This window comes from Rattus norvegicus, chromosome 9, assembly GCF_036323735.1.
Source record: "Rattus norvegicus strain BN/NHsdMcwi chromosome 9, GRCr8, whole genome shotgun sequence".
In the NCBI taxonomy this organism is placed as follows: Eukaryota; Metazoa; Chordata; class Mammalia; order Rodentia; family Muridae; genus Rattus; species Rattus norvegicus.
Window position 1 is genome coordinate 31,379,370 of NC_086027.1, and position 16,112 is coordinate 31,395,481.

The window sequence follows — 16,112 nt, forward strand, 5'->3', positions numbered from 1 at the left end:
ATTTCCATAGGAAATAATTATTTCAGAGATGGGTATGGTGGTCTCTCCCATTAATCAGAGAGGCAGGCAGATCTCTGTGAGTTCAGAGCCAGCCTAGAGTACACAATGAGTTCCTGGGCAGCCAGAGTTACATATTTACAGATGTTTTAAAACATCATGAAATAATTGTACCACAGTGCAGAGCTGTAATTGGTTAATTTCACAGAGTGACAAGCAGTACCATCTGCACTAGAATATTATAATCAAGATCAGCACAAAGTTGGGTCATCCTTATAGAAAGTCACGGAAAACGTAACCTGCAGTTGTTGGCATTTTGTGGAAACACTAGAATGTCAGTGTGGGGAATCTGAGAAAAACACAAACAAAAGAAAGTGCTACTGGAAAACTAGTGTGGAAGGCAGAGTGACCTTGAAGTCCATGTGCATGCAGTAGTCACAGGTAAAATGATGAGACTGTGTGATTTCTACTGCATGGAGGAAAAATTCCCCCCAGCTAGTACAGGTTGAGTATGTAGAATAGACTCCTTTCAGAGGGATTTGAGGGTTTTGGCACTTTGCATAGGAGATTTGTGTTTGGGTTTTTCATTTCGAGGTCCTGTGCATGCTAGGTAAGTGCTCACAACCATGATATACCTCTGACCTTTCCACGATTCTTTTAGGTATGACCCAGCTAATCATAATTGGCAATGTCGAAAGGACAAAATACCCCCAGGGTTGCTAATGGGGTGGAGAGGAAGTCAGCTGAGTCAGCTTCTCAGTGGTGGTGGAGAGAGTAAACACAGTGAGGGGGTGCACAGTTGATATTCTTATTATTCATTCAACTCATTTTTGCTGTTTAGAGACAGGACCTTATCTCATGCTGGTCTCTGATTGGCAATCTTCCTGTGTCTCTGTCTCCAGTACACAGATTACAAATGCCCTCATGTCTCTCCACTAACTTACGTTTTTTTCTAGTCTCTCCTTTGCCCACTTGCCCCTTTCAAATTCAAGGAGTTAGGATAGTTTGTGCTCTCTGTCTCATAGGAAGCCCCTAACAGAAGATAACAGAAGGGGACCCGTCTGTTCTATATCTGGCTCTTGCGTTAAACCAAAGCCAAAGTCAAGAGAGTCACCATTCCGTGACAGAGAATGGCTGCATGCCCATCTTCACTGCTGCTCTATTTATGAGAGTTAGGCAATGGAATTAGCCCACATGTTCATCAACTGATGAATGGATGGTGGAAATTCAGTAATACACACAGTGGTAGTTTATGCATGTGTAAAAAGAGTGAAATTGTAAAATTGCAATGGAATAGTGTGGTGGTTAGAATATGCTTAGCCTAGGGAGTGGCATTATTTGGAGGTGTGGTCTTGTTGGAGTAGGTGTGGCCTTGGTGGAGGAAGGGCTTCACTGTGGGTGGGGGCTTTGAGAGCTTCCTCCTAGCTGCCTGAGGATTCGAGTCTTCTAGGGGCCTTCAGATGAAGATGTAGAACTCTCAGCTCCTCTAGCACCATGCCTGGCTGGATGCTGCCATGCTCCCATCTTGTGAAAATTGAACCTCTGAACCTGTAAGCCAGCCCCAATAAATGTTGTCCTTAGAAGGTTGCCTTGGTTGTGGTGTCTGTTCACAACAGCAAAACCCCAAGACAAATTGATAGAATTGGAAAAGATACTGAATGAGGTAATTCTGGCCCAGAGAGACCAGCACTGTATTCTCTCTCACATGTGGGTCCTAGCTTCGGAGGTTTAGATGTCTGGGTTTAAGGTATTTGTGGAGGTGGGAAAGCAAGAAAGGAGTCAAGGGATGGGGGAGGCCTTCAGAGGGGAAGAACATAAAAGACAAGGTCTATGACAGTGGAGGGTAGGGAATGATAGGTGTGAAAAACTGTAAATAAAGATGGATCCGGAGAATGAGGAAAGGGTGGGAGTGTAACAGAGGGATAACAGGAACAAAGAATGTACGAAAGAGCCATATGGAAGCCTCCTACTTTATATGCTAACTAAAAAAGTAGTATGAAAAAAAAAGAGCTTTGAACAAAAGTACGCTACAGGGGTGGAAAACATTGCTTCTGAAATTCATGAGTTTTTAAACTAAAAGCTCAATGTCAAGTTAAGGACACCTCTTTTATGAGTTGTTGGCTAGACGTGTCCCAGAACCTCTCAAAACAGCCCAGGCTATTGCGATGATTTCTCTTAACTGCCTTCCAGAATTAGATGGTAAGATCCTACTGCTGAAGACACCACACGAGTTGGTTAGAAGACGGAGAAATCAAGCTGGAAGCTCCCTGTTGGCTAGTATTCCCAGTGCTGGAAGCTGGTATCTAGGCTGCTGGAAGAGAAAATTCATCCTCAGTTTCCAGGCACGGATGCTTACAGGGGCCATTACTAGTGTTTTATTTATTTATGCTCTGGGTGATGGTGGTGGCAAAAGAAAGCAGCAGGAGTTATTGTTAGTAATTAATTGCTTTCTGATCGAAAGAAATTGTGGTGGAACCTACTGCTGTTGTTTTGACTAATGACATTCTATAAAAATTTCTTCTAAATCAAAAACCCCTCACCCATAATTGTTCCTGTCTGAAAGAACTGCACGGACAAAAATGGAGAAGAGACTGAGGAAAAGAAGTCCAGTGAGAGGCCCAAAGTGTGAGCCAGCTCACGGGGAGGTCCTAAGGCCTGACACCATTACTGAGGCTATGGAGTGCTCACAAAAAGGGACCTACCATGACTGCCTTCCGAAAGACCCAAGCAGCGGAAAGAGTCAGATGCAGATATTTGCACCCAACCAGTGGACAGAAGCTGCTGACCTCTGTGGTTGAATTAGGGAAAAGTCTGAAGCTGAGGAGGAGGGTGACCCTGTAGGAGGACCAGCGGTCTTGGATCCCCGAGATATCTCAGACACTGGATCCCCATCCAGGCAGCTTATACCAGCTGATATGAGATACTGGACACATATACAGCAGAGGACTGACTGGTCTGGGTTCAGTCAGAGAAGATGCATATAACCCTCAAGAGACTGGAGGCCCCATGGAGGACTGGTGGGGTGGGGGTAGAGCAGTGGGTGGACATCTTCATGGAGACAAGGGGGGTGGGGAGGTATAAGTTGTGGAACAGTCAGAGGGTGGACTGGGAGGGGAATAAAATCTGGAGTAAAAAAATAAGATTAAATAGAATTAAAAAAATTAACCTTAGACCAGAGGGCAGAGATATTCTCTGTCTCTCTCTCTCTCTCTGTGTCTTTCTCTCTCTCTCTGAAGGGTAACCCAGAGACTTACAGCTGGTCAATGTGCTGAGAATAAGGGGCTGATGTGTGTTCATACGTAAATATCATCTTCTCCAAGACCTGGGGGATATTGAAGAGGAGGGACTGGAAAGAACTCAAGAGACAGATGATGGGATGGGAGCAATGCCAGGGAAACCACCATCTAGACATGACATAGCCACTGAAATCACAAACACAGAGCACCCATGCATATCCACATAGGTTCTGTACCTGACTGGGCTCTTCAACATTCTACCATGGACAGGGCCACCATCAAAGAGTCCCCATCCCTTCCTGAGGAATTACTGGCAATTAGTGATTGCCGTGGGGAGAAAGTGGATTCTCTTCAGTTTTGTCCACCACTGAGTTGCCTAATCTTAAGAAAATTAACCCCTAGATATGCTATGTAAGCAGTTTTAAATAGATTTTATTGGCTCATATTTTTATACATTTATGGCTCAAAATATATTTATGTGGCTCAAAAAATCATGAAAGTGACAAAGGAGCTAATGGGACAGAAGAAAGTGTTCAGAGAGAGAAAGAAGGGGCCTAAATTGCATAATGGAAGGTACATGTAATCATAACATTATATATATCATATATGTAAAACTTATATATACATATATATATATATGTAAAACTTAATTAAGAGGACTAGTCATTGAGATGAACAAAATATACATGAGCAGAATACACAGGATAAAATCATTTTTCTCACCTGAAGTTAAAGACATTTTCTGAACTAAGTTAGAAGTTACTTTATGCTGCTTTTCCAATATCCAATCCTTCGACCCTGAGCTTCAGCTATAATGTGTATGATCCCATGTAGCTCCCCTCCCACTGGATCATACACATTAGGAAAGTCTGATCTCAAATCGAGCTACTAACTCATGGCTGCCAATACTGGCCCTACTCTCTTGAATTGTAAAACTTTTACAAAGTAAGTTGTGAATGGATAAGCTATAGCACTTTTTAGAAGGAATGCAGATATAAGGTGGCTTTTAAAAAGAAAACTGTCTTTAGAAATCTTGCAAATTGCTTGGAACTCTTTTGTCCATTTTGCTTCTACCCTGAAGAAGTGAAGATATCTATGGGCAAAATCAAATGAGAGGTCATGACCCAGCCACAGGGTGGGAGAGAGCCACCAGAAGGAGTTCTAGGGATGGTAAGGGCTGGACATTGGTATTATTACATATTCAGACGAAAGGATTGAAAACTAAGGCTTTGAAGTGCACAGTGGTTTGTAACCCCACCCTCAGTGACAAAGAGCTGTATCTACCCCTGAAGAAAACTGTGGACTCTGAAATCTTGGATCAATAAAAACCTAATCTATGACTCACAGATTGCCAAGGATTTACTTGCCACTGGGACTGAGAATTCTGAAGCTCCATTTAAATACTTGGCACCCACAGACTCATCCTTCAAGCAAGGAGTTCTGGAAACAGATCCACCTATGCAGTTCTCAATGCTGTTGTTTGGTTTGTGTTCATAGGAAAAATCACCAACCACTCAGGGTGTATGAACTCAGTAGTCTTGGGAGCATCAAAGACAGCATAAATAATTAGCTGAAAAAAAGTAAGGAAGAAGGTACAGGATGTAAAAGAGAGATTGATTAAAGATATAGAATCACTGGAAAATTAAGCAAGAACTTTTGGAGCAAATATCTCAACAAGTTGAACAACTCAGTAGGAAGCCTCATCAACAGCATATAAAAGAGCCCACAGGCTGCAAAGGTAAGTGTGGCCAGCAGAGGTTCCTGTTATATAAGAAGGGAAGCTTCCAAGGGAAAGAGTTCTGGCAGACATATGACACTTGACTGTTGAGTCAGCAGCAGCTTAAATAGACCACCTTCACGGAGCCTCTGGGGACTTGCTTTTGGAAGTCAGCCCTGGATGTCAGCTTCATAGATCATTAAAATACATTATATTAACAAAACAAATCCAAACAAGGACTTAGTCCTAACAGGAACTCAAGAACTATGAAAAAAATCAAGGCAATACAATTTACTCAAAACCTAACAGTACTACTATAACAGATTCCAATGGAAGTGAGGTAGATAAAATCCCAAAGAATTAAGAAAGTACAATTATAATGGTGCTCAACCTAATCAAAAAGCGAAATGCTTAAATTAATTCAAAGATTGCATAAATGAACAGCCAAATGAAGTAGAAGATACTTTCTTTCATAAGAAGGATTGAACAAGGAGGTAGAAACACTGAAAAAAAATAAACAAAAAACTTTTGAGGCAAATATCTCAATAAGCGGAACAACTCAGGAGAAAGCCTCACCAACAGACTAGATGAAACCGATAGAATACCATGGCGTGAAGATAAGGCAGGAGAACTAGAAAATTCACGCAACACTAAAGGAAGAAACAAAATATGGGTAGAACATGCAAGATTCTGGGACAGCATTAAAAGTCAAGGCTTATCAAGAATAGAGCATGAAGAAGTGTAAACTAAAGGCATGTAAAATATATTCAACACTATTGATAAAATTGTCTTAAACTTTGTCCCTAGAATGTATTTAGAACATCAAACAGATGAAAGAAAGGACACTTCTCACACAATATTATATTTAAAATACTTTATATATTATATTTATAATATATAAAATATTTTATATATTTTATATATTAATATATTGTATTTGAAACACTAAGCGCACAGAGCAAAGACTACTGAAGCTACAAGAGAAGTGTCTACTCTTATGATATAAAGACATTACATTAATAGCAGGTGTCTCAGCAGGAAGTCTAAAATCTGTGAGGGTGTAGAATGGTGTATTGAGCACTGAAAGAAAGCAACTGCTAACCCAGATTATCATACCCAGCAAAACTGTCCTTGAAGGAAAAATGCCTTTTCATGATGAACACAAACTATGGGAATTCATGATCCACTGATGGCAGCATCACATCTATGAAGAGGATATAACAAGTAAAACCATATATGTCCTGAACATTAGCACAACCAATTTTGTAAAGCAAACACTACAGGGCATAAAGGCATGAATTGACTTCTACAAATTCAAAATGGATGACCATAGTCTGATTCATAGGCATTGAGATTTAAAATATTAACAAAGAGAGAGAATCTTCTCCACGATAGAGCCCCCTAAGAGGTTATCCAATCCCAAATGGTCAGCACTAAGTCCATACACATATGAACAACACTAAATAGACTCAGCAGGTTGTATTTACATACACACACATGCACACACACACACACACACAAATATAACAATAATAAAGATGAAGGTCATGAATTTTAGAGGGGTGGGGAGGGGGAGTTGGAGATGAAGAGGAAACCTGGGAAATCATCATGTAACTACAGCACTTACGCATTAAATTATCAACAATAACAAGGACAAATGAATATCAGTTAAATGACCCTATGGATCACAGGGCATCTACAGAACATCTGCATCTATAGAATAGTCTATGTAAAAGAATACACATTTTCTTAGCAGCTTCTAGAACCTTCACCACTATAGACTACCTTTCTTTGATTTAATGACATAAAGCAAGTCTTTTTTAAAAAAATTAAAAAGATTTACTTATTTCGTTTATATGAGTACACTGTTGCTGTCTTCAGACACACCAGAAGAGGGCATCGGATTCCATTACAGATGGTTGTGAGCCACCATGTGGTTGCTGGGAATTGAACTCAGGACCTCTGGAAGAGCAGTCAGTGTTCTTAACCCCCGAGCTATCTCTCCAGCCCCCATGAAGCAAGCCTTACAAACAAAAAAATTCAAAACAAAAACTTGTGTATTCTATTTTGTCACAAGAGGAGATCTAGCAATTAACTGCAAGGGGATGAACAGAAAATAGAAGTTAAAGATATTGAACAATACATTGATACTTAGTGGGCCATGTAAAATCCTGGAATCTGATGAAGATGAAAACAGTATTTCAGAACCCATATCATGAAAGTAGCCCTGAGAGGGGGAATTATAACGTTAAGCATATTTTAAAAATCAGACAGCTCCTAAACAGATAACCTAACACGTATCTCTAGGACTTTCAGAAACAACACCAAACCGAATTCCAGACTAGCAGAAAAAGAAGTAACGAAGGTCGGGTCAGACTGCACCCTCCCACCCCACCCTAACCACAGCAAACAGCGAACGGTGCTAAGGGTATTGAAAACATTGCATCCTTGAGAAATTGCTGGAAGGTGAAGCGTTTTCCAGAAAAGGTTACTGCCGTCCATCCCATGGGATAGAAACATCCATAGTGAAAAAGAGAAGCTGAGAGCTCATCTGTGAAGAGAAAGTTCAGCCTCTCTGTCTGCCTCAGCTTCCCTGTTTGCTTTCTGCTGGATGTTGTAAGCTGCTCTTGTTCTCTCGGGTTACCCAGTCATCTCTGCTCAATGCTATAAACTGACCTGAAAACATTTCATTATCTGTTGTTCCCGTTTATCCACTGCTTGCTGCTTGTTTTTCTCCCTCCTCCTCTTTTGTTTGTTGTGTAATAAACCCATCCATTTGAAACTGCTAGCATGGGTACTGTAGATTTGTCTCTGTCCAGAACGCATATTTTCTCTCATAGGCACAGTCTAGATTTAATGATACAGATATATGACCCAAAAGGAGAACTATCTGGGAAAATGAAGGCGATTAGTGGCAGTTGAAGGTGACAGGGAATGTAGAGAAGTTATACAGAGTACATGCTATACTTGCACGGAGATGTCTTTCTCTGCTTTAAAGAATTATCTATTTAGCTGGGTGTTGTAGCACATACCTTTAATCCCAGTGCAAAGGAAACAGGCAGGTGGATCTCCATGAGTTCAAGGGAAGCCTGGTGTGCACATAATGAGTTCCAGGTAAGCTAGACCACAAGATGGTGAGACTCTATCTCAAAATGTTAATTAATTAATTAACAAATCAATTCATATTAAGTGTGTATGTGTCTAGGTGTATGCATATATACAATATACATACAGTGCATGAAGCTTAAAGAGGGTCTCAGATCCTCTGGAACTAGAGTTAGGGATGGTTGTGAGTCACCATGTGGATACTGAGAACAGAACCTGGGTCTTCTGCAAATGCTCTTAAGCAATGAGTCTTTTCTCCAGGGCACCCCTCCTTCCCTTCCTCCCTCTTTTGAGATAGGGTCTCGAGATCTCATGTAGTCCAGCCTGGTCTCTAACACATTGCATGGCTGAGGCTAGCTTTGAAAATCTGATTTCCCTGCTGGGATCACACAAGAATACCACCATACCAGTTAATGAGAATTTCTGGCACAACACATCACTCTGTACAACAAAAGAACGCAAAAGAAACATTTTTTAAAAAGGAATAATACCAATTTTCTCATTACAAACTCCTTTACGATGGTATAATATAAATCACCTTATCTTTTAAGGTATTCTGATATGCTTGATTTGTGTACAACCAAATGTACACATGATGATATGTTACCCAAGGAGCGATAGGGACATGAAGAGAAGAGAGGAGAGATATCAGTCGTGGCAGGAACAAATAGACAATACTCAAGGGAACCCAACATTTAGAAGGTATTTAACCTTTGATTCCTTTCTTCTTGCGTCTAGACAGTATCAGTCTTTCACAAACATCTGGTGATGGTCAAATACCTTCCCTGGCAGTCAGCAGTATCCTGAGTATTGCACAAAAGGATAGCATTTTGTATTTTCCCCTTAAGCAGAAGCCATGCTAAGCATGGTAAAACATGCATGCTGGCTTGTGTCTGTGGTGGCTGGAACTTCGAGAAAGAGATGATGGGATGGTGACAAAGAAACGTGACTTAGTGGCATGGGTAATCTGGACAGAAGGGACATAGAAGAATGAAAGCAAGGACCAGCTAAGAGTGGAAACAGAAAAGGGTTGCACAAAGGAAAGGACAGTTAGCACACTTACCTGGAGCCCACGTTAGCTATGTGTGTACGTGAAAACTGTGACATAGGATTGGCTGGTCACATGCTACAGTGCTGTGCCTTATAAATGCTAGGTCTCAGGCTAGCTATTTGTTTTTAAGCCTTCATTTTCTACTCAGCTAACAAAAACAATGATTTTATGAAGTTCATAGGCAAATGGATGGAACTGGAAAATCTTGAGTGAGGTAACCCAATCACAGAAAAACACACATGGTATGCACTCATTGATAAGTGGATATTAGCCCAAATGCTTGAATTACTCTAGATGCACAGAACCCATGAAATTCAAGAAGGATGACCAAAATGTGAATGCTTCACTCCTTCTTTAAAAGGGGAACAAGAATACCCTTGGCAGGGAATAGGGAGGCAAAGTTTAGAATAGAGGCTGAAGGAACACCCATTCAGAGCCTGCCCCACAGGTGGCCCATACATATACAGCCACCAAACTAGATAAGATGGATAAAGCCAAGAACTGCAGGCTGATAGGAACCGGATGTAGATCTCTCCTGAGAGACACAGTCAGAATACAGCAAATACATAGGCGAATGCCAGCAGAAAACCACTGAACTGAGAATGGGACCCCCATTGAAGGAATCAGAGAAAGGTCTGGAAGAGCTTGAAGGGGCTCAGAGACCCCTTATGAACATCAATGCCAACCAACCAGAGCTTCCAGGGACTAAGCCACTATCCAAAGACTATACACGTGGGCTCCAACTGCATAGGTAGCAATGAATAGTCTAGTAAGAGCACCAGTGGAAGGGGAAGCCCTTGGTCCTGCCAAGACTGAACCCCCAGTGAACGTGGTTGTTGGGGGGGAGAGTGGTAATGGGGGGAGGATGGGGAGGGGAACACCCATAAAGAAGGGGAGGGGGAGGGGTTAGGGGGATGTTGGCGTGGAAACCCGGAAAGGGAATAACAATTGAAAGGTAAATAAGAAATACCCAAGTTAATAAAGATGGAGAAAAAAAGAAAGAAAGAAAAAAAAAGAAATGTTTACTATGTCATGACACAGGGCTGCTACTGCTAAAGCAGTTAGAACAATATGTCACAGAAGATTTGACAGATGTTACCTCTCTCATTGTAATCTTATAGTCTTGTGATAAAGCCATTTTTATGGCTACCTGAGCTTTACAATTATATGGAGGCATGAGTGCTATTAAAACTATTAAAGTGCGGGCATTTCTGTCAGTTATCATAGGGTTGCATAGATTAAGAGGTACCATCCAAGTAATCGTGATTAAAATATATTTACTACGATAATATATAGTAAATATTCTTAGAATTGATTTTCCTCTACCATCTGTACATTTCTAGCTTCAGTATTTGCCAGCTACTCGCCACTTCTTTTCCTTTCCTTTCTTTTTTCTTTTTCTTTTGAGATAGGGTTTCTTGTGTAGCTCCAGTTATCCTGGAACTCCCTCTGTAGACCTGGCTGTCCTCGAACTCGGAGATCTGCCTGGCTCTGTCTCTCCAGTGCTGAAATTAAAGGTGTGCACCACCACTAACCCCTGGAGTGGCTTTCTTAACTGTTACAGGTTAGTCTTATGACGACCATAACAAAGAAAACCAAGTGGATATTTAATAAGCTCGCACAGGAGTCATTACATTACACCCGAGTCATCAGGAAATGTTCACACTTAGAGATTAGCCGTGAAATCTTTGTTTTTGGTTTATAGCTGATATTCAGAGAAGGCTGATTTTTTTTTTACATGTAGGTTTTAGTTATTAAGTCACAGGCATATCTGGATTCCCATTATTCTTCCTTCTGTTCATGCCGGCTCCTTGAGGATGCTAATGGGTAATGAAACGTGAAGAAGCGGCGGAAAAAGGCTCCAGAAGCGAACACATGACTGGACCTGGGAAAATTGGGAGTCAGCTCTAGCATTATTACGTATTATATTCCATGGGCAATAAGTGGATTTTAGACAGACTCCTAACCTGGAGAGACACTGAAGATAATGTATACATGTAATTGAAGGCCACATTTACTTGATAGCTACTTTATTATTTTTTTTCTGTAAAAAAATGTACTTGAAAATTTCCAAGATCCAATTTCAAGCTAAATCATAAGTAAAGACTCTTGGCTATCGGATTAAATGAGGAGTCAGGAGCTACCATCTCCTGCCGGTGAGGAGCGCTCAGAGCTACTTCAACAGGGCAGCAATCAGTCCTGCCTTCACTTGGGGAGTTCAGAATCAATTGAGAAGGGGCTCGGGCAGGGCAAGGCAATTCTTTTCTGAGCAAACAGAATTGCACTTGTATGAAATGATCTAGCAAGTGTATGGCATGAGACCTTTCCAATCTGTGATTTGGTAAAGAATAGGTCTTTTTAAATTTTTTTTTTAAAAAAAATCTGACTTCTGAGATACCTTTGGGGAAACAGAAGATGCTAGGATAGGTAGTGCCTATTCTAATAAGTCTTAGAAATTCCCTTTCTTTCAGGATAAGCAGCACAACATAGAATTCATTTTCTATGTTCTTCAAAACCTAGTTTCTATTAACATATAGTTAAATGTGCTCAGCCAACCATAACCTCACAGCAAGGAGACAAAGAAAAGTTTAAAACTTCATGTTCTCAGAATAAGGGCCCATAGCAATGTGTAATAATTATGTGCTTGGTATAGAGTGAGCCTGGGGTCAGGGTGGAAGACAGGTAAACCCCTCAGTCAGCCAGAGAACCTGTTATACAAGCAGGAGATCTGACAGGGGCTGAACTGTGTTTGCCTTTCCCAATTCGTGTGTGGAAATCCTTACATCCAGCCACTCCTCTAGATGCTACTGTATTCGGAGACAGGGTATTTAAAGAAGTGATTAATTCAATAATGAAGTTATTAAGGTAGGTCTAAATCGAATATGATTCATGTTCCATACCAAAAAAAAAAGTACACATACAGCTAGAGAAAAACAGATTATGTGAAGACAGAAGGACCATAAAGAAAGATGCTCTTAGTAGAAATCACCTTTGCCGACACTTTTGGCTGAGACTTATAGCCCCGGATATCGAGACAGTTAATTTCTGTTGTTTAAATTCTCCAGAGGGAGGTGCTTCGTTATAACAACTCAATACAAGCTGTATTTTCTGCTGTTAAGTATCCTTGGGAGATCCATGTATGCGGTGAGTGAAGGGTCGCCCACTGCAGATACCAGATACTCCTCTCACCTCTCTGAAAGGATCATCCTTAAGTGAGATATTTGGTACCCAATAGTTCAAGGGCTGCTAGAGTAGGAGGAAGAGAGAGAGATGGTGTATGGAAGGGATCTTTTTTTTTAATCTACCAAAAGTCCTGCTTGGATTTCTTATTACAACAGGGTTGCATGTTCATTGTAACAGGTACTGAAAAATACAGGTGAAGAAGATGTGGAAGTGATGAAATTATGATCTCATTTGTTTCCCAGAGTTTTCCACATGAACACAAATCTGTGTACACAGCACCTGTAATATACATGTAAGGGTACATATCTGCCGGAGTTATGACAGGGTCTTGCTGTGTAGGTTAGACTGTCCTTGAATCCATGACTTCCTGCCTCAGCTTCCTAAGTATTCAGATTACAGGCATACATCATGCTGTCTGGCCTGTGATCAGTTCCCTTTCATATCAGTAAGAATCATTTTCAACGTGTGATACTGGTTCATGCATCTGGAGAGGGAGCCGGTAGGTGGATGCGACTAATGTTTGGCATCTGCTATGGTTTTGCTATCTCTTTGCCAAACCATCTTGCAGAAAGGATACATCCATTTTTATTAGTGAGTCTTTTTCAAGGCGCAACAGAAAGCCTGTTACCAGGGTCTCCCGACGCAACTACCCCAAAGGTATCTGGGAATTTCCTCCTAGGATGCAAAATATGGAAACAAGAGAACACTGAGAATCTGTGCTAGCAGTGTCTCGGGATGCTTCAAGTGGATAGATGAGGCGTACAGGACACCGGAGGACAAGGCACGGAGGACAAGACGCTTCCCAGCTTAGCAGAGCAACAGGTGAAGGCATAGCAGGATCGGCATGTCCTTGCCTCTGAGCTGGGAGCCATCATGTCTGCCAGGTGGGGCCGTGTCAGGTCATCATCTAGGAGTCTATTTGGGGAACGTGACACCAGGAGGGGCACAGAGAGCGAAGAAGTGTGAAGGAAGGACGCGTGCTGTTCACTTGAGAGTGGATGGGAGGTCCCCGAGGACCTCTGAGGAAGCTGGGAGGGGCTGTCAGTCCGAGGTTCCAGGGGTTCACCACAGGGACCTAAAATCACTGCAGCCATGACCTCTGCTTGTTCCTCCTATCCCTGGAGCTTTAAGGGCCTGGGAAAACACAGGTTATGCTAGGGAACGAGCGTATAAGGCTTGGTGACCTTTGCAGTTTGTAGCGTTAATGGAAGAGGCTAGTCGATTCTGGCGCTTTGCCCAGTGTGAGAGATCCCAAGGCAGGGCACACTCAAAAGAAAAACTGAGATAGTTTTTAAATAAAAAAAAGAGAGAGTATTTCATAAACATGAAAATTATGCGTCAGTCAATAAAAGGTTGGCAAGAAACCTTGTGCCACGTGGGGCGGTAGAGGAAATAGGTTAATTTCTCTTGGGAGAGAGTTTCATTCATCTTTAGAAGGCTGCAGAGCTTTGCACAGGAGGGCTCTAAGACAAAGAGCAGTCTCTGAGTGTATGGTAGATGGATTGTGGGACAAGGGGGAAGACCATTTTCCTTGGGCCCAGAAGGGTACCAATCTCACATTTCAGGATATTCACAAGGTTGGTGCTAGTCTTTCTACTTTGGGGCTTGGCTGGCCACACACAGCAGACACACCATCAAGGAGGTCATGGTGAACTTGAAAGAAATGTAGTGTAGGTAAGAGGGAAGAATTGACAAAAGGGCTTTTCCCTCCCTCCCTCCCTCCCTCCCTCCCTCCCTCCCTCCCTCCCTCCCTCCCTCCCTCTCTCCCTCCCTCCCTCCCTCCCTGTGTCTCTTTATCCTTTTTTTAAATAAAAAAATGTGTCACCAGTCATGAATACCAGGGTTTTGCCCATGATAAACCCTAACCTTGTTCTCTATTTCCAGACACTTGCCTTCTCTGAGCTATACGTTCAGCTGCCCAAGTTGTTTCTCAAAACTAACGCATGTTTTGTACACCTGACCAGAGCATCAAATAAATTTCCAGGAAGAATAAACAATTTCTTTCCCTGGGGATGCTTCCACCTGGCAGCTTCAGTGGTACCACAGAGAACCAATCATTTCATAATCGAGCAGCATATCAGGCTAAAAACAGTGGCAAACACCGGGCTTACCGTCTATCACCGTCTTCGGCTGGGAACTCTTGAGGCGTAGTGAGGGCCTGAAGCGGGTTCGGTCGTTGAAGCTCCAGCTCTTCTGCACTTTGGTGGGGCTGCCCTCAGCAGTGATGTCAGTGCTTGGGGATCTCCGGTCACCTACCGATGCTTGTCTGCTCTTAATGCTCTGGCCTCTTGGGCTAGCCATGCGCACTCGCTCCTTAAAGCTCAGCTTCTGACTGTGGGAAACAGAGCCACGGTTATTCCATCGCAACAAGCTGCTTTAATTCCGCAGGGGTGAATACTTGGATGAAACTGCATGAGGCCATTTACATTCAATAGGCAAGGGTGTGTTCAGCAAGTAGGAGCATAGACATAGATTTTTTTTTCTATCGAAAAAAAAAAAAGAACTTTATTTAACCATGGTGTTTGTGTCCATTTGAGATCATTCTCACTCTTACAAGTATATGCATGCTCCTTGGATTTATGCAGGAAGGGAAAAGACCAGGTAGAGCACTTTTTTACCCGACTTCACTGAAGGTAACCCAAAAGGAGTTTGGAATTCACTTTAAAAATTGTTGGGTGGTTGCGGCTTTCCCCTCCATTGTTGAGCTCCTTTTGCTTGTGTGTTTGGGAGATCTTTGGAATCCCTAAGTATTTCTATAGGTAGACAGGGATGATGTACCTACATTCAGCATGCATTGTGTATCCCAGGCAAGATGAGGATACCCACAAATTCATGCAATCTCAAAGCAACTGACAGCACGGCACACATGTATTAAACACATGACACTTGACATTATGTTCTTTATTCTTGGGAAAAAGAAACTACACAGGGATTGGGGTGGGGGCAGCCTCGACATGTAATGAATGAGGTGACTGACAGAAAGAGATGCAGTGTTCGCTAATGCAACTTCCTGCTAGGAAACAAGCTATTGATTTGCCGTGGCAGCTACTAGTAAAATCACATTTGTTTAAACATTCTGTTCCCTGATACTAGGGTAGGATCAAGCTGCCGTGGGATGATCAAGGTTGTATTAACAACAAACTCCAAATGCGTCTTTACCCTTTCGTGGTTAAGATGTGTGTCTTTTGTGATGTGGTAGGGGAGCAGGTAGGGATTATGGAGACAGTGGAGACATGGGATGCAGAGGTCTCTGACTAATGTGAAGACAGGAGTAACACAGATATATATATATATCTTATATAGGAATCAAATGAACTGTGGAGAGTGTTGCCTGCCCCAACATTTGTTTCTTGTTTCACTTACAAAGCACCGTGCTATTCATTAGAAAGCAACACACAGTTATCAATGTGAAGGGCCCAGTGCTCTTCAGGGACTGAAGAAATAAGGCGGCAATGGATCTGAGGGTGAGTCGCTCAGCACAGCTCGTGTGAGTCATGCTTCAGCCTTCATGGGGGGTGGAGGCAGCGTGCTCAGAGGACTGTCTGAGACCGAGTGAAGGTCTCGTCTTTTTCCACTTACCGCAGTATCCACGGTCCCCAGCTGCAGATGCCAACAGCAAATGCGTTTAGTGGGTGCGTGTTTGGTAGCTAACAAGAGGTAGTGACATTTGTCTTTCCACGCCTAGTCACTCAACATCCTGCCGCTCTAAAGAGGTACCGTGTCTGAGGCGAAGTTGTGTACATGGAAACAAATCGAATCGTGCACAATGGTGGCCTGAGAGTCTGGTTAGCACTAAAGGAGTTGAGCATGCAGCTGACACCTC

General features: G+C 42.3%; 1 protein-coding gene across 3 annotated transcripts in view; it reads right to left on the bottom strand.

Moving 5' to 3' along the window:
• Positions 1-16,112, bottom strand: part of Kcnq5 (potassium voltage-gated channel subfamily Q member 5) — a 565,805-nt gene that overhangs the window by 52,775 nt on the left and 496,918 nt on the right. For all 3 annotated transcript variants that reach the window (XM_039083095.2, XM_039083094.2, NM_001134643.2), the window contains one exon: positions 14,401-14,621. In XM_039083095.2, coding sequence (XP_038939023.1) covers positions 14,401-14,621 — 221 coding nt within the window. The remainder of the gene's footprint in view (positions 1-14,400; positions 14,622-16,112) is intronic.